The following is a 21,523-nucleotide window of genomic DNA, read 5'->3' as shown; positions in this document are numbered from 1 at the left end:
TCACCTTGGCTGTAGCACTGTTTACCCCTGAGACTCCAGAACTACCCCTTTAAAAATAGAAAATAATAAATCAGTGGATTGTTGTTGTGACTGAGATTCTGCATAATTCAGGGAGGGCACGTGTGAAGTCTATACGTGATGCAGGCTGAGAACGTTCTGTGCTGAGCCCCGACTAAAAACAACACTTTGTTCAGGACCCTTTTCAAGGATCTGACCAGGAAGCGCATCATATGAGACCGCTCCTGACTGGCCTTGGCCATGCAACCCATTAGACATGCCAGTGCACCAGTTAGCCGAGCACCAGTCCAAGGGTGCAATTAATCATTCCGTGCAAAACACGAACGCTCCAACAGCTTTGTCCACTTTTTGTGACACACACAGAGTTTTTTTTTAATATATTTTTTTGTCTTATTAATGGCTTGTTTTTTTTTTTGGCGAGAAGTTTGTTTGAATTTTTGACAGCCTGGCCTGGTTGCACACATTTATCTTGGTTGTGCTTGGTAATTTGAGGCTGGCCTTCTACTGAGAACAAATCAAAACAAGTGTCTTTTGTCTTGGGTTTAGTAGATCAGGCACAATGGACTGAGGAGAGTTTAGCAGTTGGAACAGTATGGGTTAGTATCTGTGCTTGAGTGATTGTCTCGCCTCTCTTTCCTCTCTCTCTCTCGCTCTGTGTGTGTGTGTGTGTGTGTTTGTGTGCGTGCATGTGTGCAAAAGCACTCACGTGTATATTTGTGTTGATTCGCCCTACTTTCCCGACTACTATTTCTTCAGTTAGCATTCAACAGCTTCCGTTGATATGTTGATGGTCGGTCTGTGTCTAAGACTCACGGAAGCTCTACTTGTTGAATGTTAACAAAATAATTGTTGTTTTATCTTTGTTGAAATGACAAGGTGCTCCAATGTCAGCAGGAAGCGAGACAATAGATTCATTGAAAACGAAAAAAGCAGATTACTGTGTTTCACCGACGTAGAAAGGCTGAAGAAAACCTTCAATTCAAAAAACACACTGTAACGGATGTGATGGGACACAAGCAAACCAGGAGGTAAGACTTCAGCTTTATATAATGAGAGTGAAACAGTGCAGGCAATAAGTGCACATGTGCTCGTTAACACTTTCACTGCAAGTGCACTGACACTGAACCAGAGGCTGATTCAAAGATAAAAACCTTTATTCTATATTCAAATCACAGGTTATTATGATTTGACTTTTATTCTAATTGGTTAAAATACTGTTTTACCCATCAAAGTAATTGCAGGGATCTCAGAGGACTGTAGCATAGATGTGGCTCAAAGTTACTTCAGTTGTAAGTTTACTGTTCAGCCTCGTTTTCTCTTCCAAATAAGTGTCCCTCGTCTTGTATTTATTTACAATGTGTGGTTTCTAATCCAGGTTTAACTATTTGCAGTGACATGGCTGCATTTTAATTACTCATAATACCCCAAAGTTATGTTTTACAGTTAATTAGATGAGTACAAATTGAATAGAAGCCAGAAAAGACCAACAACAGAGTTCAGTACCTGAAGATGCTCTTCTTATGGCTCGTAGGACGTAAAGCAGCAGTCTCTCTAAGTTAGTTTACTCAACATGCAGTTGTGATTCTCACAGTCACATCCGATCCGCGCTGAAGAACCCTCCATTTGGGATTACGGGTCTAAGTCCATCTTTGATGAAAGGGCTTGGACGAAAACCAGCAGACACTTGTCTGCCGTCTTCTACCACCAGCATCGGAGGATTCCCCGAGAAAGTCGTGTGATTTACTCTCAACTGCTGTAAATTCTTTTGTATCTCCTTTAATCTCCGTCCCGGTGATGAAGAGAACCGCCATCCCCACTCTAAGAGATGGTATTATACAAGAGCACAAGCAGTGATTTGCAAAGATCCCAATTATGCAGTGTAAACATCTGCATGCTATTTGTAAGCTTTTGTCTTGAAATAACCCCCCCCCCCCCATGATTTCTGAAAGTCGCTTTTAATGATAATCAGCCGTGGGCAAATCGATGCACAGGCAAGTAAGAGCCTCTCCAGGGCTTTTGTTTGTGACTGTACAACACTGATCGTTGGTTTAATCAAATTATTGTGTACACAGACGTGCAGAGGGGACGAGGATCGTACCTCTCTGCAGAGTGTGGAGGTCGGGGGATTAGAAAGGGGCTCTGCACAGCGGTTGGACTGTTTGGGGACGGGGTGAGGTGCGTGAGTTGACGTTAGATGAAGCCATCCAACGATGTTGGCCTAATTATGTAATAAAAGGGGCATAAATGCTTTGAAGTCCTAAGTGCAGTTGTCAGTTTCTTTGAAGGCAAAAAGTAATTGTCATGTTCATTGCCTCACAAATCAAATCTCGAACACGTGTTCCCTCCTCCCTGAAGTCAAAGTCTGTGCTGTCCCTGCCACATGCATGCACGCACACACACAGACACACGCACACATACGCACACACACACACACACGCGCACACACTGAAACATACCACAACCTTTACGGCGGCCTTGATCTGCCATACAGGAACTGCTGGGCCCTCCACCCTTTCATGCCCTGCTTCAAATCACCGACATCTGCAGTTGGTCAAAAGCCCCGAGGTCCCCAGGGAGAGATTTTGGTGGCCCCCCCAAAAATGAAAAAGTCCCATTCTGTCGCTTCCTGGAATCCACGAGGGAATAAAAATGACCAGACACCGCTCGGTGGGGAAGCATGCAAACATCCCTTGGATCCCTTTAATATTCAGTCCTCATGTGTGTTTGCTGCAGAAACTGAGAGCAACTAGCTCATCAGAAGTTGTATCAGTGAATTTGAACCTGGTTTGATTATATTTCTGTGGAAACTGCTTCACTTTTGACTTGTCGACATCACTTACTTGTTCTCCCCAGCTCTTCTTCCACTTGTATTCTTGTAGGCACTTGTGTTTCGCAGCGTGTGTGTGTCTCATCGTTAGTACGTGTTTCTCAGAGGAGTCCATTCTGCCTTCAAGTGGTAATAAATGTAGGTTTTCCATAACACGATGAAGCTTCCTCCAGGCGACGAATCCCCTCAGACGGTGTTATCCCCCCCACCCCACCCCACCCTTGAAGTTCAAGCTCATGGTAAATGACTCCCTTGTTCCTGTGCAATCTCTCTGACTACGGTGCTGACAACCAGGTGACTTGCCCTCGGGGCCAGGCATTATACAGTCACATCCTGCATGCTGCATGAGATCCCTGGATGTCTCAGACTTATGTTTAAGAGGTTTATCAGCTCGTGCCCTGGAGATTAGTCGGTGTTTACTATCACGGTGATTCCGCTTCAAACTGCACGTTTCAAGCAAACTTTGAGTCGACTCAGTCCTTTTAAACACGGGGAAACACGGGAAATGAAAAAAAACCTCACCAACATGTTTAAATGAATACATAACTTTATTTAAATAAATGCTTTGTCATAACAAAAAAGACAAAGGTTAAAAGAGTACATAAATTACAAGTTGAATAAATATTACACAGTGATATTCACTTAATAATTTGAGATTTTTTGTCTTTATTTTTTATTTGCCTTATGTAGTTTCCAAATACTGACCATTTTATTTCCCACTATCCTCCTGCCACCGATGGGTCTATGTCACAAGCCAGTGAACACCAAATTATGAAAACCAATTGTGTTGACTCGTTACATCCATAAAAGTGTTATGTATTCAGAAAAAAGCTGTTCTGTCATTACTGTACTACTGAAGTATGAAATGTGAATATGAGTTCAAACCAAGTAGGAGACAAGAAAACTGAGGAAGTCACTACTCGCAAGCAGGTGTGAGTGTGTGTGGGGGGGGGGGAACAGGAGGTGCTGACACAATGAAGAATTCATTTGGAACATTGAAGTATTCACACCCTTGACTGATCCGGACATCGAATGATCCCAGATATCAGATATGTCATTGTTTTAAAACCTGAGAGTATCCCAGTCAAAGAGGGTACTTGATCATTCTACTCCTGGTTGCAGTATTGTGTTCCCCAGATTTCAGTGCCTCTGAGACCTGATAACCGTCTTGCTAGCTGTATCTAATATCATGCAGTCGGTGACCCCGTGTCGGAGAAGTGGCAATGCCCTGATCATGACCACCGCCCATGGCGCCCGCTCGCTCCTCCTCTCCTCTCCTCTCGTCTCTCCTCTCTCGTCTCAAGGCGCCACGAGAACATCTCTAGCTGCATGTTACTTTTAATCTAAGTTTCCCTAAAATGATGCTTGTGTATTGGAGGTCCCAGGCATGGGCTGCACAGCCCCTGTCAACAAATATTACCTCAAAGCACCACCTTTACAAGGTCAGCACAAGATAACACAACATTTAGCTTTTGTGGCTGTATATTTTTTTCATTTTTTTTTTTTTTAATTTGTTCCACTAACTTCATGATACCACATCTTAGTTGTGTGTCAATATCAATAGTGAGTAACTGAAATAAGTGCAAGCTGCTTTTTTTTTTTTTTTTTTTCGAAAGTGGTAGTGGGGATTTGGTGTTGGAAGAGGGGCGAGGAACCTTGACAATGTATTCACAACCGGATGCCATTTAGGATGCACATATCGTTTTTTTCCCTTTTGTTGCAGCAAAGGAAATGGTTGATCTGCCCTCCGAACAGGCTTCCCCTCTCTGGCAATCATATACATTGGCATTCACATGAAAAAACGCGAGAATCCTAGCTTATTGGTTGTCAAAGAAAGAGGGGGGGGGGGGGTGTACGCGGCGGTTCCTCACACGTCGTTCTTGTCCAGAGTTGCCCCGAGGTACAGGCAGAGATCACACACGGATTTGCAATGCGTCGCTGACACCATTTACAAAGACCCACCACATTCATTTGTTGTTCTCTTAAGCAGAACTAACCCTCGACCTCTTTATCGTCGTGTCAAGTATCAGCCCTGGCGGGGGGCAGTCTGACGAACTGAATTGCCCCGTGTCGTATCCATGTCACTTTCACGTCACTATTTAATGTATTTGCATGTAGGAAGGCACTGTGATTTGCACACAGAGAGAGAACAACTCTACTTAAATGACCCTGTAATAACCTGTAACGTTTTTTTTGTTTGTTTTCCTCATGCTCCTCCTCGGACGAAGGTGGACGACCTGTTTCCTGGAGGCATGTGAGCAGAAGGGTTCCAGAGGGTTAGCTTCTTTGACTGTCCTGTCGTCGAATGACTCTGGGCCACTCTCCTGACAGGCTACAAGGTCCTATTCAAATTCTTTACAGGCTAAAAATCTGTTTTGTTTTTTTTTCCAAGCACAATTACATCGTTGTCATACTTTGTTTCTACAGGAAAAAAACAAAACAACATTCAATAACTATATTTAAAAGTAACGTAATACACCATGGTTACACTGTAGTAGCAGTACTGAGGGGGAAACCACTTGATAAAGGAACATGGCTCAAAAGTGGGCGGTCTTTACTTCACTGAAGGCAAAGAAAACAGCACAAACAAAATCCATACAAAACTACACTTCACACAACTGGGTCAGAGAAGCAACCGGCCTGACTGGCAAGTTTGATTTTTTTTGCGCACTGAACTTCCCCAAAGAGGAATCGAAAGTCAAACTTGAGTCCCCGTCGTCGCCTCGGCTGAAAAAAATCTTGATTTCACCAGCAGAGTCAGCGCTCTCTGAGCTCTGTGTCGCCCTGCATGGCATTGTCTGTTCTAATAGGCACAGTTGGCATATCAGGCTAGCTACATTGTCGAAGAGCCACTTACATAGGTTCATCCCGTGACGATCCGCGCACTCGTTTTGTTCAGTGAACGCCTCCGTGTCCCGAGACATACTTTTACAATAAAGAGAAGGCCAGCCCCCAAGACCACTTCAAGCGCTACCGATACTCGTGACAAAACGAAAGAGAGAGAGAGAGAGAGCGAGAGAGAGAGAAATTAGGACATTCCCTTTTTTTTTTTTTTTTTTTTGTAATAGGCTCACTCCGTCATACGCCAACATATAGGCCGATACACGCCACGCACTCGCACTGTATACACACATACACACATTCATGCATGCATCGTTTTTGTGAAGTTATCTAACACACACACATCTAAGCAGGTTCCCCTATTCATAAGTGCTCGGACAGAACCACAAACCCAGATAGAGTCAACTGTTACAGCAAATCCCTATCACTTGTTTCTCAACGGCCAATTTGTCAGTTCCACGGGAAGCATCGTGTCGTGATCTGTTTTCAATCAATGTGCCTGATGCTTTGTCTATCTTCAATAGGATTTTTTGTGTTAATTTTTTTTTTTACATCATAACAAAGTGTTGTACTGAAACCCCCAGCTTCTATAAAAATATATCCATTGTGTGCATATATTTTCATGGATCTGCAGTCAGGGAGTCGCCCCGGCTCAAGGGGGTCCCGCTTGCAATAGTCAAGGGATCTATTTCAATCTCCTGGGACTTTTCCCCCTCATTTCGAAGATGAGTGCTTGGTCAACAACAGAAAAGAAAACGAGAAAAAAAAAAATACAGGTGTCCTTTTTTCAGCCTGTTCTTTCGTTTGGATCTTCTTCCTCTTTTTTCTCCAATTTGAAAAAACAAAAATCTTGAGGTGAACGGAGGGCGGAGCATACAGGTGTGATTCAGAGAGGAGGCGTGGACCCTGGGTCACGTGGTGGTTTAGGGGGACAAGGGGGGATAAAGGGGGTCGTGGGTTGGTCCTCTCCTTTTTTTCACTCGTTGTTGTTGCTGCTCTCCAGGTCTTTACACTGAATGTCCCCGCCGCTGTAGTCTGTGCCCGGGAGCTGGACGCCGTACTTGTCCACGCACCAGCAGATGCCTCGTTTGCGGCCGCGAGATGGTTTGCACTGCGGGTCAGAGGACGGATAAATGGGTTAGAGAAGGTGGTGAAGGCACAGGCTGGTTCACCACAGCAAGTGACAAGTAAATCCATTTGCCTGTCTCTGTGAAAAAGGGCTAGTATAGCTTGAATATATAATTATATATACACCGTGACTACTTGAATGTCATATTACATCACATATTAACTGTTTTTTATCAATTTCTAATTCTGGCGTAAGGGTTAAGTTCCTGGTGGTGGAGGAAAAGAGTCTAAAGGCAAGATGCAACATGTGGAAGAACGTGACATCTCACATTAAAGCGCTCACTCACCTGCTTGCGCTTGAAGAATCCTTTTCTGTCACAGTTGGGGAGGTACAAGGACAGAGCCATGACACGAGAAGTGTCCTTCATCCCCTGAATGATCCCATCCAGTTTTCTTCTGCATGGACCCTTTGTAGGCAAAGACAGCAACAGGGTCACAATCATCACTCACGTTACTCTCCAATTAAGATGTAGGAAGTGGTTACAAGGCTCCAGCTGTCTGTCACAGTGTCTTTTATCACTACTTGGAGTTGCCAGAGTCATAAACGTTCATTTTCTACACACAGGAAGATTGAATACTTACAAATTCCGGCTCATGCTTGTCGATGGGCAGAGGGGAGTAGTCCATGGGGGAGCCCATGGAGCGCTGCTTGCCCTGCTTCCTCTTCTGCTCCTTGCGCATGGCGTGGACTTTTTTACTGTTCACAATGTCTTTAGGATGGAGTAGCACTTTCGCGGGCTGGAACTCCTCTGTAATGTCTGTGGTCATGGTGTCGTCGTGCTCCCGGGACTCGCGATCTGCACCGAATGAACACAAGACGGTCAATTAATGTCACACACTTATATCTACAGTTTAACATATGCAGCTATGGAGTTTTCTGTATACTTCAGGCTGGTGTGTTGTGCCTGCCCTCTGCTGAATATTAAGGGAAATGTAAATAATGTAAATTCACTTAAAGCCCAAACTCAAAAACTGCCAACCCAACGAACTTTTATCACAATCCAACTAAATATTGACATTAGCACTTGGCGAGTTTAAATCTAATGATCGCTTTTCTTTTGTTATAACTGATTATAACTAGCTAGTATCTATCTTTGTTGTTGTCGCTTGGTTCTGGCGCAGTTTGCAATATGCTGTATTTCATCGGAGCATTTCCACTGAGAACTGTGAAACAACGTGTGACTGAAACTAAACAATTAGGTAAAACCAACACAAGGAACTGGAAGACGCTTAATGACCCACGGAGCTGAAGGAACAGCAAAGTTTTGATATTTATGTATTTTACTTGATCAGTTGTATAGCTTCAATAGAAATGCCACCATCTCTGCATGCGTAAAACATAACAGTATTTATATAGAAGTCACAAAAACGTATTTGCGTCTTGTTACATAAAAAACTGCTCTTCGTTTAACTTTCTTTTGAAACAGATTTAGGATTTAAGAATGTAAAACATCACCACATAGGTTTAATGTTTCATCCAAAAACACTCATTGTTGACCTATGATCGTAAATCGCAAAGTCCCGCAGCTCATTCGCCGCAGCAGCATAAATACAATACCAGGTGCCTTTCCCAGGGTTCGTGCCACCAAATGTTGCCTAACATTTGTTTACAGGGGAGGGGAGGCAGGAGCTTAGATCAACAGCTGATGGAACAGCTACGGTAAAACTGTGGCTTAACTGGGCTTTTCTCACCCACCACCGCTTTCCAACGCCCAAATTCGCTTATATCACTTCCTGGGAAGTGATACGCAGACATCCAATCGCGTGAGACGAATTACAGCTGATCTGCATCCATGAGAACACGAGCAGAGATTTGCCCAGTAATCTACAAACACCTCCTCCAATGTCTTTAAAGATACTCCGTTTTTTAGTGACAAATGTTGACCACTTGAAAAATCACTCACATCCACAGATGCACAGATACAGGGCCGTACATGTGTGTCAGCGTGCTCCTCGACTTGGGGGGAAAACGGCATCACGCGTTCCTGGAAAATGTGCAAACACATTATCTGGACCGCTTAACTGCAACAGGGACTGAGAGCGCTGGGTTTTTATAGCGACGTGTCCCACATTAAACTGATTCAAATGTCAAGCAGAGGAAAATCCAGTTGCTCTGTGGACTCATAAACGCTGGTGCATTTCTGTCACATTTCATGCAGCCCTCAGACGTGATTCCAGCTCCCCCAGAGGGCACTGTAGTCTCAGAGATCTGGATGTCCCTCTTGATAGGATATTCACAGGTTGAGGTCCTTTATCCTCGACCTTGCCCCTCCCCAACCCCCACTCTCCTATCTGTGGGGCTCAGCCTCTTAAGCCCGGACCCCCAGCCAGAGGTTCTTTGAGGCCACAGAAAGAAGCCCTCTGCTCCCCCCCTTTGGCTTAGCTGTACCATAAGTACAGAGTTATTGTGGGGACTTTGCCAGGCCCCAACTGGCTGAAGCGCTGGTGCCAGTGGATGACCCTGGTTATATTTATCTGACAAGGAAACCCGCCGTGGTGCACAGGGCCAGACGCACTGAACCAGAGAGGAATGTTGGCTGTGGACCGTAGGCCGGCTGCTGTTGGAAGCCAAATCGACTTCCATACTTGTGTGCTTGTATACAGGGTGCGTTGGAAAATATGATTTAACGAGTTGCCATAACTCCGCTGACTGGCCCTGTTAGTACACAGCCACCGTGGAGAAAGGCACCGAGATGTAACAAGGACGCGAGCTCCAAGAAACTGATGTTCAAAGAGCCTGACACAGCATGAGCGTCTGGAGTCTCTGGGAGGGAAGCGAGGTGGGGGCAGGGTGATTACCAGAATTGGGTCTTTGGCTTCTGTGCTGCTCTGCCGTCTCTTTGAAATTAATCTCACAACCCATGACTTGGCAGGCCTTGGTTTGTGTTTAGATATGTCCTTGTGTCTCTCCGCTCAGACTACGAAGCTATTACTTGCTATAAATAAATACGTCAAACAAGCATTCCTATGTACACCACGCATGTGACCGCTGTGGAAAAACTCTTCGTTTTTTACTCGACAGTCCAATGATTTCTCAGGGCACTTAATTAAAATGCCACATATTTGGCAAAGGATATATGCTGTTGAAAAAAACAGACCTTTTTAATGCATTCTTGTTTCGTGTGTAATATCAATCGAGCAAACAAATAGTCAGAGTAAAGGTCCGGGCCCAGACGACATCAGTTATTCTCACCTTACAAGCCAGTGACAAGTCACAGGAAATATCAGAGACCAGTGTTAGAAACGTGGACTCGAAAAAAAAAGGTTTGTGATCTGCTTTTTGACATTCACGCAGCTTCTCCCTAACACAATAGTGTCTGACTCCTTTTCTCCTTTACTTTGCAAAATCACTAAATTCATCTCTTCTGAAGTGGGCTCTTCAGTGCGGCCACAGAAACTCAGTTTTTCCATGCTCAGGGTACCCAGCTTGTAAAGGAGGCTTAGAGGGTCTGTGTTTAACTCCTGAAACTCAGCCAAGACACTGGCCAGCCGCCAAGTGAGCCAAGTCATGTGCAGCTCTTCCATTCAGCTGCGCCGCTATCTCTCTCTCCCTGTGCCCGAGCTAAAGATTTCATTAGGACGAGAGGAGCAGAGAAGCCAAAGGAGGTGCACCTGATACTTCTCTGTTTAAAAATTAACATCTGCGCACAATTATGCTTCATGAATATCCCAAGTTCCTTACGGGCGGCCGTCCAAAGCATTAGAGATAAGCTACTCCTTCTTTTGGATTTTCTCTCTCCACTGGATCTTAAAGACTATAATCATACCATTTAGATAGGGAAATAAGAATGGACAATAGATTCTCCCACCTTTCATTGGATTTCGCCGCATTACAGCCACGTTTGTTTCGCCCTTGCCTTCGATTAAGTCAGTCTCTGTGCAGCATCTGAAATTACATCTTTACACGATGTAAGAGGCTAGTGAATAGGGGTGCTGTGTAATCTCAACAGGGGGTATGACAAGATAATTGTGAGGATAAATGAGCCTGAGGGCCCGCGCCGTATAACGCACAACATTAGTAAACCATCCTTCAGCCTCAGCTACTTAATATTTGAAGGAAGGCCACGGCCCGATAACCCTGCAGTTTCTGGAGCAGAAAGGGAGGTGTGAACAGCCCAGTCACCACTCAGGTCCTGACGACCCAAAGAAACGAGTCTGCTGGAACATGTTGGTGACAAAATAAGTGTCAAACTAGAATGAATGCACGGTCATAATCAGGTTACATCATCTGCACAGAGTTGACAGCTTTAAGTCCCGGTCACATGACACTGACAAAGGCTCCATAAAATACAGACTTTATCAAATGTTCGGTCCGTGATTTTGTTTTCACCGCAAGAGTAAAGGAATTATGTTTTGACCCTTATATCCTGTTGTTTCAGAGGGAATTCAGTTGTTTGGCCCCGTGCATGCTCTCAATCAGCTCCTGAACATGCAGGAAATCACTCTTCCCATGGTATTGTGCACGCAGAATATGTTCATTGCAATCAAAAAGTTTCCTGCTTTTCTGAATGCATGGTATAAATAGCAGCAAGAACAATTCAAGGATAATAACTCACAAAACAGGACTTGTGAAGGGGATAGAAAATCGCTCCCAGTGGGAAATGCTCCTATAGGTAAGCAAACTTTCTGACCTGTTTACAGCTTCCACAGTGTAAACAGAGGCTCGGCCCGGGCTGCAAGTGCTCATGTGAACAGGACAATATCAGAGTGAGGCGCACGGCCCTTCTACTGTACATTCCTAATTTTGGTCTGAGGTCTCGTCCCACATCTGAGTTTGGTTTTTTTAACGAGCCACATGGACGGACACAATCTCTTTTTGGGTCACCGTCACCACAGCACAATTGCTGGGTGTGACGACGTTCTTACCCCGAGGCGGCTGAAGCAGCTATTTTGGCGAGTGTCGAGCGTACTGTACAGGGCAGGTCTCCAAGCAGCAGAAAGAGAAACATCACAGTGGGTGAAAAACCGGCTTCACGTTTAATTTGCGTTTGACACTTTCTTTTTTTTTTTCTGTGGGATCTGCAGCTCGACGGTGTGAGACCCAGCGCGCCCCCAAAAGGTTTACGCAACCACACAGAGACCATTTGAAGTAACTTTTTCAACATGCTTCTACGTGACCATAAGAATCAAGAATGACACGATGTCAATAGCCGTGAAGCACTTTAGGAGGACACGAGGCAAAAGATGGGATTAAGCAGCTGGGACACACAGTTAAAGTTTCACCTGTCGCACATTCAGGGCAACACCGACGTTTGCAGAGCCGTCACCGGAGCCTCCATTGTCTCAGAAACTTAAGAGGACTGTGTTTTTAGCCCTACTGGTGATTTGAGTTTTCAACAGCTCCCCTGTGGAGTGCTCTCTTGTGCCGTGCTGGCCTGTAACCAGGTGTCAGTGGTGAGATCACCGGTCAGGTCTAAACACATGTGACATCACTTCAGGGCCCAGCGTGCAGCCATCCTTGCCTTTTGTATCGCATGCTTGAGACCACAGTGTTGATTTCTGTCACAGCTGTCGACACCAGCAGGTTAGGTGTCAGCGACCAATAAGCTGTACGAATATCCCTCTTTAAAGTTTTACACGGGGAAATATGCTTCAGATAAAAGCCTCTGTGTCGTATCTAAGAAACAGGTAATCTATCCTTTTTCCCCAGGATCTTATTTTCCATGAATTGTGTGCTTTTTCTCAAAGTCCTTCGTGTGATACGTTGGCGAAGTGACCTTTGCGATAATTCTCCGCAGCACCTGCAACAGATCAGTTGCAGCATGCTAAGCTTTCACTGCGCTGTCTCAGATGTTCAAGGTGAGACGGGGTGGAAAGCCACATACGCTCTTTCCTTTCACATGAGCCCATCATGAAGCTGTCAGGCAGCCGGGAACAGACACACGTGACCGGAGCTATATCGAACGTGGCATGTCTGTACGAGCACGCGGCGGCGACGGCAGCAGCAAGACAGAGTACGGTGGCTGGTTGTCATTAGTCCGAGTGTATGGACGGAGCCTCGGTTTCTCAGCCGCGACCCAGTAACCAGCTGTGGACATGGAAAAAGCAGATGGTGATTCTCAAAGTTGAATTGCTTTTCTAGAAGTACGCGATGACAAAGCAATTCTGTATGTGAAAGCAACGGTGTTACCATAGATGGTGTAGGCCTATGTGAAGTTCTCTGGCAAGCGTTAAGCATCCGATGCCTGCGTTTGCTTGACCTACTGATGATTGTAAGTATTCATGAACAAATACATGCAATGTGTGAAAAAAACCACTAAGTGTTCGGAATGTCAATGTAGCTTGAAATGGCTCAGAAACCGTCTGGCAACAGGTTAAAACTGCCTCTAAAGAGCCAAGACAAATGTAAAGCATGCACATCATCGGTAAAGGCACCAGGTTTCCTGTTGCTATGCTAATAAGGGGCACAGCGTTTCTGTCCATGTGAGAGTGGAGTATTTCTGGATTTGGAGCCACTCCCTAATCATCTTTTGTTTCTTGGCAAAGAGCAATCTGTTCAAACATAAGGCCCCTTCAGAAGCTTGAAGGACGAGGGGCCTGCTGCCATGAAGTCATATCTGTTGGCAAGCTTTCCAGGGTCTGATTCACTCGCTTGCAAAAAAATCTAAGTGCCCCCAAAGCACGTACCACCTCCTGTGCCTCACAATCCACGCAGCTCCTGGGAGCACAGCGCAGGCAAAACATGAATTAATGCACTGCTGGGACACGAAGCCAGACGCAGAGTGACGGCCATGGTCCTTTTATTTTTTTTACATGAGCAGTAGGAGGAGGGGAGGGGGGGGAGTGGAGGATAGCAAAGATTCCTCTCTCCCATTGTTTGGCTGCACCAGTCAATATTTAGTAGGCTGCAGCTCTCATGGCCTCCTGAGTGTGGCGGACACTGGAGCTCCTCCTCCCTGTGTTTGCCTTGCTCAGCTGGTAGAGCACACAGACAGCTGCAACCCCACACCGCAGGAAGCCAGCGAGTTTGCCTCAACAGTTCCCATCAGCCGAGCCCCGTTTGACAGAAGGCCCTTCAGAGGAAAGAGGCAGCCGGAGGCATTCTGCTGAATCACTGCGTTGTGACTGAGCGCCCATGCAGTGAGTGCACTGCCAGCGGCAGGGAAAGATGCTCTGATTACCTCCGTGGGCCAACAAAGAAGTTAGGCTCAGAGTGTGTGTGTGCGTGTGTGTGTTCCTGAACTCATATCCTAGTGAGGACCAGGCATAGCCCCTACAGAATGAGGACATTTTTGGCCGGTCCTCACTTCTTCAAAGGGCTGTTTGAGGGTTAAGACTTGGTTTTAGGGTTAGGGTTAGAATTAGGGTTAGGCATTTTGTTTGGATGGTTAGGGTTAGGGTCAGGGGCTATAGGGAATGCATTATGCCAATGAGTGCCCTCACTAAGATAGAAGCACCAACATGTGTGTGCGTGTGCAGAGTCAGAGTGAGACACAACTGCCTGAGGTGTCACAACAATCACACACAATGCACACCCAGACACACACATAGCCCCGCCCAAGCATACGTGAGAGCAAACACATCCACCCTCACACACACGCACACACAGAGAGCACAGTCTACCTTTACACCAGTCACTGATCAATGCTTCAGGTTGTGTTGTGTATTTTTAGACACACATTCTGTTCCTACATCATTGGGAGGAGAGGTGAGGGTTGGTCCACCGGGTGCAAAGAGCCTAATGATTCTGTCAGCAGCCAAAAATGAGCCCAGTGGTAGCCTGTTTTACAGAATGAGGCGTGTGGCCAAAACCTTTGTGGTTGCCACCTACTTATCCAGTTGTTGACAAGCTGCTAAAACCCCTGAGTGACAGTGGACCTCTCTGCTGCACCGAGAAATGTCTTAAATCATTCAGGGCTTCTGGCTGAGCTCTCTACCCTCCGTCAGTCTGTCTCTCTGCCTCTCTCTCTCCCTCTGTCTCTGTTCCCTGCCTCTCTCTCTCTCTCCCTCTGTCTCTGTTCCCTGCCTCTCTCCCTCTCCCTCTGTCTCTGTTCCCTGCCTCTCTCTCTCTCTCTCTCTCACACACACAGGCAGAGGCTACAGATTTAGTGGTAATCCGACTCTAAACACCACCCTAGGGGCAGCCCGAAGACCTAAATCTATCTAAATTCTGCTTTAACTGGAGGCAAAGTAAGTGGAGCGGCACCTCATCCGTTCCCATGCAGTCTATAAAACCCGGGGCTGCGCTTTCTCCCTGCGCACGGATCGATTTCACATCTCCAGTATGGTTAGGTGCGACTGGGGCTGGAGCTGAACGGCGCAGAGGACTAATGCGCGCTGCTGCGAGGCTGGAAAATCGCGGCGTTTGACAGACACTTGTTAAAGCGCAGGATATTAAAGGCGGCAGTTTGCAGACTCAGACCCACGTCTCCCCTCTCCCCCCATGCACCTCACACAAATAAGCCCCGCTCCTGCCCGCAGACCACTTTCTGATAAAAGTTCTGGTCCCACTTGGGAACGTCTTTTTTGTGCCAAGACGGGGAAAATCCTGAACGAGAAATGTAAATATTTTGAAAACAGGGTGGAGGTGGGGCTGCCTGGACCCTTGTCAACCACCCTGGGCGCTGCTCAACCGCAGCTTGACAGCGGCTGTCCCCGCACCGACAGGCACGGCTCCAACCCGCGGGACACGCCATGCGCCTTTTACGCGTTCACCGCAGCGCAGCGTCGAGCCGCACCGCAGAACGACATTCTCCAGCAACCGAGGGCAACAAACCACCGGTGCCTCTTGTTATTAACCCGCTATAGAGATGATACAAGATATAAAATAAAGCTGAGCACGGCACGGTGTGGCGTAAAAAGCTGGATGCGTGCGGCCACCAAGGTGCGTGGACTTGATATCTCCACAAAGAGCCGAGGTGAGAGGAGGAGTAAGCTCCTGCAGCCTGTTTAATCGCGGCGGTGGATAGAAGTTAATCAGATGGCTCCTCAAACCATCTGTCAAACACACGCTGTGTCAGGGAGCAGCGGACACACGCTCCACAACAGTGAGGGAACCACACACGCTCCCCGAATATCACATCACACACATGCATATATATATAAAAATAGAGAATATATAAAAAAGAATATTTCAAGTATTGGAGCTGGTTGGTTGATGTGTATTCTACTGGTCTTGAAGCTGTTTGACTGGTTGCATGACCACACAGCAGCAGATTCCCCCCGCGTGGGACGAGATGTTATTAAACACTGATCCACAGCCGCCCCGCGCGCAATGGGAGCCGCTGGTGCGTCTTTAAGTAGCACTTGGTTCGTATCCCCCCCACCCCACCCCCCGTGCATGCGTTCAGCCAGCCGGGCGGCCGGTGCGGGTCTTACCTATGGGCGGGTGACCGGGTTTGTATCCTTTCTCGTTGGTGCACACTCCCCTGCCGTGGAGCAGGGCGTGCAGGGGCTTCTCCTCCCCGCTCCTCGGCAGGCAGCGGAGGCCCTGGGTGCACGTCCCGGTGTACACGCCGCACGCCTGCCCCTCGGACAGGGCGCACGTTAGGCAGCAGCCGCAGCCGGGCTCCTTGACCAGCTGGCAGCCGATCGGCACCGGGGGGCACATGGACAGCGCCTTCTGGTCACAGGGCTCGCACGGCACGTACGAGCCCAAGCAGCCGGACAGCCCCAAGATAAATGTCACCAGGAGGCAAAAACTCAGAATCATTGTTGGTGTTCTCTGCAGTTATAGCATAAAGCTGAAATGCGAAGAGGAGGAGGGGGGGTGGGTGGGAAAAAAAAAAAGTAGACTGGTCTAATGAACACAATGCCTCAAGTCAGATAATCCGATTTTTAAAGCTAAAGCCAGGAGTCTTTATCCAGGAGTGTTGCTATCTATAAAAGAAAAATAAAAAAAATAAAAAAAAATAATGATCTGTGCACCGTGCAAAAAAAATAAAAAATGAGCAAATTTTAAATATGTGTGCAGCTTCTTTCCCCCCCCCAAACGAGATATATGTGGTCCTCTGCAGGAGCAAAACAATTTTCTTTGCAGGAAATCTCAACTTCTCTCCCGCTTCAGCTTTGGACTCCCAATACTTTCTCCACCACCAGAGGTTTTCCTGAGCAGACTGATCAACTTGAGAGCTGCCTTGCCTTTTTAAAAACAGCCGAGCCCAAACCCCTAACTATGTATACGCGAAGCAGCAGGGAAAGGAGGCGCACCACGGCTTGGCAGGCGGCAGCGGCAGCAGCAGGAGGAGGAGGAGGAGGAGGAGGAGGAGGATCGCTCTTTCACCCTGAATGCTGAACTGATGCCGAGGTGCAAGAGGCAGCAGCGCAGAGCGACGCAGCCCCAATCAGAAACAGTCATGCACGTCTGTTATTTGTTTTACTGCACAAATAAATAAATAATAAAAATAATTAAAAAAAAACACGATCAACAAGTCATACGAGCTCATATTCAATCTGACATCTGAGTCAAACAACTTCCTTTATGGATCACACTCTTTCTGAAAGTTGTATTCAGGTCTAAGGGGTAAAAAGAAAACCATGTACATCCCTTACTTACATTCTTCCTTGGCCCTAAAAAAGACAGAATATGAATCATCATACTTGAGTCACAAGTGCCTCATCTTCGTCACAAGGTTGAACGGAACATCCTTGGACGCACACACACAGTAATACGCCTCCCCTCCATCGCGGGACAACGACAAGGACGCACAGTTGGTGCAGTTCTCAGCTTGGCACGTTGGGGGGTGTTTAGACGTCACAGGCTCACACCGGCGGTTGATGCCTGCTCCGGTTCACCTGTTGCACCTGCTGCTTCCATTGGACACCATGGATGCTGCACATGGAGCCGGATGAGGGGAATCCACCACCGCCTGCACACACCACCCTTCTTCTTCTCTCACACACACACATGCAGGGAAAAATAGAAAGTCATGTGCAGGGAAAGAGAGACAGAGGGAGAACAAAAAAAATAAAAAAGAAAGGAGGCAAAGATGTCACGAACTCTGGGATTTGAGGCAACAGCCTGACAACTTAAGTGCAACTGGGCTCTATTATTTTATAGCCTGCACGCAGAATAACGCCTGATTGTTTCAGCGTGTGCTTCTTCTTCTTCTTCTTCTTCTTGCTCCACATATGTGCTCTAAATCAGTCAGGGCTGTTCTTTCCATCTCTGCAGGTTTGAAGGTTTTTTTTTATTATTCTCCTCCTTTCCTCTCTGTAACAGCAGAGTGTCTGAAAGTGGTGTCAGCTTCCCTTACTGTATTCACTCTTCTTCTTGATAAACTGCAAAAGCTCATTTCTTTAACCTGGCCATCCAGTAACCCAGCAGTTTGCTTTGCCCGTGTCCAGTGGAGGGGATTTACTCCCGCCGGTTTAGCACTCGACCACTAGAAGGCGCTGTTAACAACGGTAAAGTGTGGAGGAGCTCGTCTTCACGTCCTCTGTGTGTGTGTGTGTGCACCTTAGAAATCAGAGGAATTAACACATTAATGACACCTCTGCTGCAAACTGGCACTGGCACAGAGCTTGATTGTGCACGGAGCATATGCAGCTTTTGGATGAGTACACAGGAGTCTAAAAATAGAGCGGCTGAAGTGTTTATTTCGTACCGAAAGCAAAATATTCTCCATGGAATCGATGACTGGATAATTACATAATCCCATTTATATGTAAATCAAATTCACATGGGCATTTCTAATTTACTTTGGCAGTGCCCCTCTAAAATTGTGATTCACCACAACATTAGTATGGCACATGTTTAGTGTTTCCTTTACTTCAATTCAGCCATGATTGTTTAAAACTTGGTTTACGGAGGATGTTGAAGGCTTCCATAACCGCTGTTTACATATCTGGACTGTTTTCTTTCCCCATGGCTTTTTTCCCTCTGGTTTCCCTTTACATGCCTCCGTCCATGCTATCACTTCCCATCTTCTGCATTTGACTGTAAACATCTGGAACGGGCTGAAAGTTTTTACACACGGGGACAAATTATGAAGAAAAAAAAAAAACACACACAAAAAAAAAAAAGTGGGGTCATACATTAATTCAGCAGCCGCAGAAAATGCACAGAGCGAACAGTGATGGCTAAAGTCCTCAGCAGCCAGCTCCAGAGCGAAGCGCTGCGGTGAGTCAGTGTTCCCTCCAAAACCAACAGGAGCGGCAAAACCCTGCAAAGAGCGAGCTAAGACATAAATCTGGCCTCCTTTGGCCAAACCCGAGCAGCGATAATGAATGGGATTAAGACAGTAAAGCGGCGCGGATTAATGGTGCATCCAGCAGATCTCAGCTGGGCATGAGACGACGGACGACGAGACAGGATGACAAACGACGAGGAGAATACGCTCCCAGAACAAGGTTCACTTGAGGATGTACAGTATTATATATGTTTTTTTCATATGTTTTTCTCCTTAAATGCAAAATAACATTCCCCCGAAGGTCTGCTCCTCCCTCTGTCCATGCATCGGTCGGATTTAAATGGAAAAACAACATATTTTCGATGGCCTTAAGGGCAAGCGCTAAAACTTTTGAGTGACCTTACTTGGACGTTTTGGGGCATTTGGCCTCTGCAGCCACAAGTGGTAAATAATTCTGAGCTCAGATTAGAAGCAGTCAAGTGGTTTCAATGTACAGAAAACAAAGTCTGTCAACAGTTGGTGACACACAAAGTTTCCCCAATGAATCTGAGAGATGAACGCTGATACTCAACGACTTTTAAGTCTGTTTTTTAAACTTACCTACAGTCTACTCTTGAACTTGCTGGGCCTGATTACAGTTAAGCCGCTGACTAATGCTTTTTGTCACCGGAGATCGTACCTGCCGGCTAATGATTCATAGAACTATAAAGACGTTTGAGGCGCCGAGTGGGAATCAAAGAGGAAACATTCTCCCTATGAGCAGGATGAAACCTTTTCATCATGCTGCAGAGATATCACATCAACACCGGTGTCGGCTCGTATCACCACAAACTCTCTGGACATCGTCGTCAGTGTCTTCTGTGTGGGGCTCCTGAGATATTTGTATTGCTTTTGTGTATTTATTTTTGCATCTGTTGTGTGTTAGAAGCACGAAGGATCCTACTGTGTTCTCACATTGGCTCATTCGGAGTTTCTGCAGACTTTAGGGGACCAGGAGAAGAAAGTCCGCAGAAACTCTGGAGGCTCTCGCTGGGACAACTGTGTTCACACATGCAGCCCCGCTGAGAAAACTCCTGGAGGATCTCCCAACTCCAGCGCCTGTGTGCGATCATTACTGTTGAACTTACAACTGGAAACAAACAAAGGTCAATGAAGATCACAGATTTCTGAAAAAATCCTAAATATGTCGCCATCTAGAGGTTGAATTTTTCACATTAACAAAGTGATGTAGGGTTGTGCCCTGGTTCAGTCAGTGTGACATCCCTGGTGGGAGGAGTTGCGAGCACAGCAACCTTAAATCTATCAGCATCTATGAGCCTGGTGGAAAATTCAAATAGTCAAATACTATAAAAGTTGACAGTTTGAATAATTGGCCGTTGTCGGTCATATCCATCGTCGTCCATCCACCTCAGCTCTAGATTCAGACTCAACTTTGATATTTCTTGATTTGAAGTTTTGTAATTGATCAGGATGAGCTCATTTAAACAGTTTTACATAGTGTACAGAAACTAGATATGGGCTCAAATGAGTAAAGTACCTCAAGTATTAAGGTAAATGTACATAACAACTGGCAGATATCAACAGTTGGTCTGAGACCGGACACACACTCCGGTCTCCAGTCTGACATTTGAATCCTGCCCCACACGCCCATTCACGACCCCACTGTCAACAAGCTTAATCCCCCTGTGATGTTTAAAGGGCACCGGCTTCCTGCCACGGCACTGAACGCTGCTACTGGACATAAATCACAACCTGCACACTTTGTCCAATGGGAACACAACTCCAAAGATAGTGGGGCTGCTGGTTTGTGATGACTTTTTGTTTAAAAGATGCTTCTGATTGGTTGATTCAGCCGTCAAGTGGTTAATCAGCGGGGGGTTTTATGCCAATCTCACAAATCAATGGCTCCACCTTCTCCCTGAAAAGAAGGTTACTCATTGGCTAATGCAACAAACTGCTTATAGGATCATGGAGAGTTTTTCCAAATGGCAGTGGGTACAGTTTTTTGACGGGTCCGGGTGTGAGCCACAGGTTCTGCAGCGCTAACGACCAACACGTTGAGCACAAACTCAACTGAATTTAAACTATCAACCGCCAGAAATGCAAAACTCTCACACTCCATGTGCTCAGAAAGCAAACTATGTGTGAAGTACAACACTTACTGAATGCATAGGTATGTGTTTAATTGCATGTTTATGTATGTGTGTGGAAACAAATGGCACTTTTGTGTTTAGGTGCTCCAATATGTTGTAAATGTTTTTGTGTGTGTGTGTGTGCGTTTGTGTGTTCAGGTGTTTTTTGTGTTTCATGCCCTTGCGTTACCCCAACAGATGGAAAATTACGAATGCCAGAGAATGCAGCTTGTAATTTTTCCTGTTCCACTTTGTCAAGTCGTCCCTTTACATATACACTCGAGGAGTGCCTTATACACAAACACTCCCGGGCACACAAACAGTCCCATTTCCAAGGACATACAGAAAGGTGTTGTTGTGTATATCTGTTGAGGCCAGACAGCGGACCAGACAGCTCCAGGAATAAACCTGTTGGCGTCCTGCATTGTGTCATTTAAACTGTGGAATAAAAACGCCAGGCTGCAGAGTCAGTGATGTCTGTAGAAGTGTGAGAAAGAAGCGAGGAT

At 46.2% G+C, this 21,523-nt stretch overlaps 1 protein-coding gene across 1 annotated transcript; it reads right to left on the bottom strand.

The window, feature by feature from the left end:
• Positions 1-5,906: 5,906 nt before the first annotated feature.
• LOC117754591 (insulin-like growth factor-binding protein 5) lies at positions 5,907-16,466 on the bottom strand. The gene is made up of 4 exons (XM_034573568.1): positions 16,133-16,466; positions 7,397-7,611; positions 7,102-7,221; positions 5,907-6,797 (listed from the first exon to the last, which is right to left on the bottom strand). The coding sequence occupies exons 1-4, from the start codon at positions 16,464-16,466 to the stop codon at positions 6,663-6,665; spliced, it is 804 nt and encodes a 267-aa protein (XP_034429459.1). The 3' UTR covers positions 5,907-6,662.
• Positions 16,467-21,523: the final 5,057 nt, after the last annotated feature.

This window comes from Hippoglossus hippoglossus, chromosome 21, assembly GCF_009819705.1.
Source record: "Hippoglossus hippoglossus isolate fHipHip1 chromosome 21, fHipHip1.pri, whole genome shotgun sequence".
NCBI classification, from domain to species: Eukaryota; Metazoa; Chordata; class Actinopteri; order Pleuronectiformes; family Pleuronectidae; genus Hippoglossus; species Hippoglossus hippoglossus.
Note: the sequence above shows the minus strand (reverse complement) of the source record. Positions and strands in the feature narration are given on the sequence as shown.

What these genes read in the sequence shown, in the direction of transcription:
- LOC117754591 (XM_034573568.1), bottom strand. Translation starts at nt 16,466, where the DNA reads ATGATTCTGAGTTTTTGCCTCCTGGTGACATTTATCTTGGGGCTGTCC. An exon ending in ACCCGGTCACCCGCCCATAG is followed by an intron (nt 7,612 to 16,132) that starts GTAAGACCCGCA and finishes CATTCGGTGCAG; the next exon opens with ATCGCGAGTCCCGGGAGCAC. An exon ending in GATTCTTCAAGCGCAAGCAG is followed by an intron (nt 6,798 to 7,101) that starts GTGAGTGAGCGC and finishes TCTGACCCGCAG; the next exon opens with TGCAAACCATCTCGCGGCCG.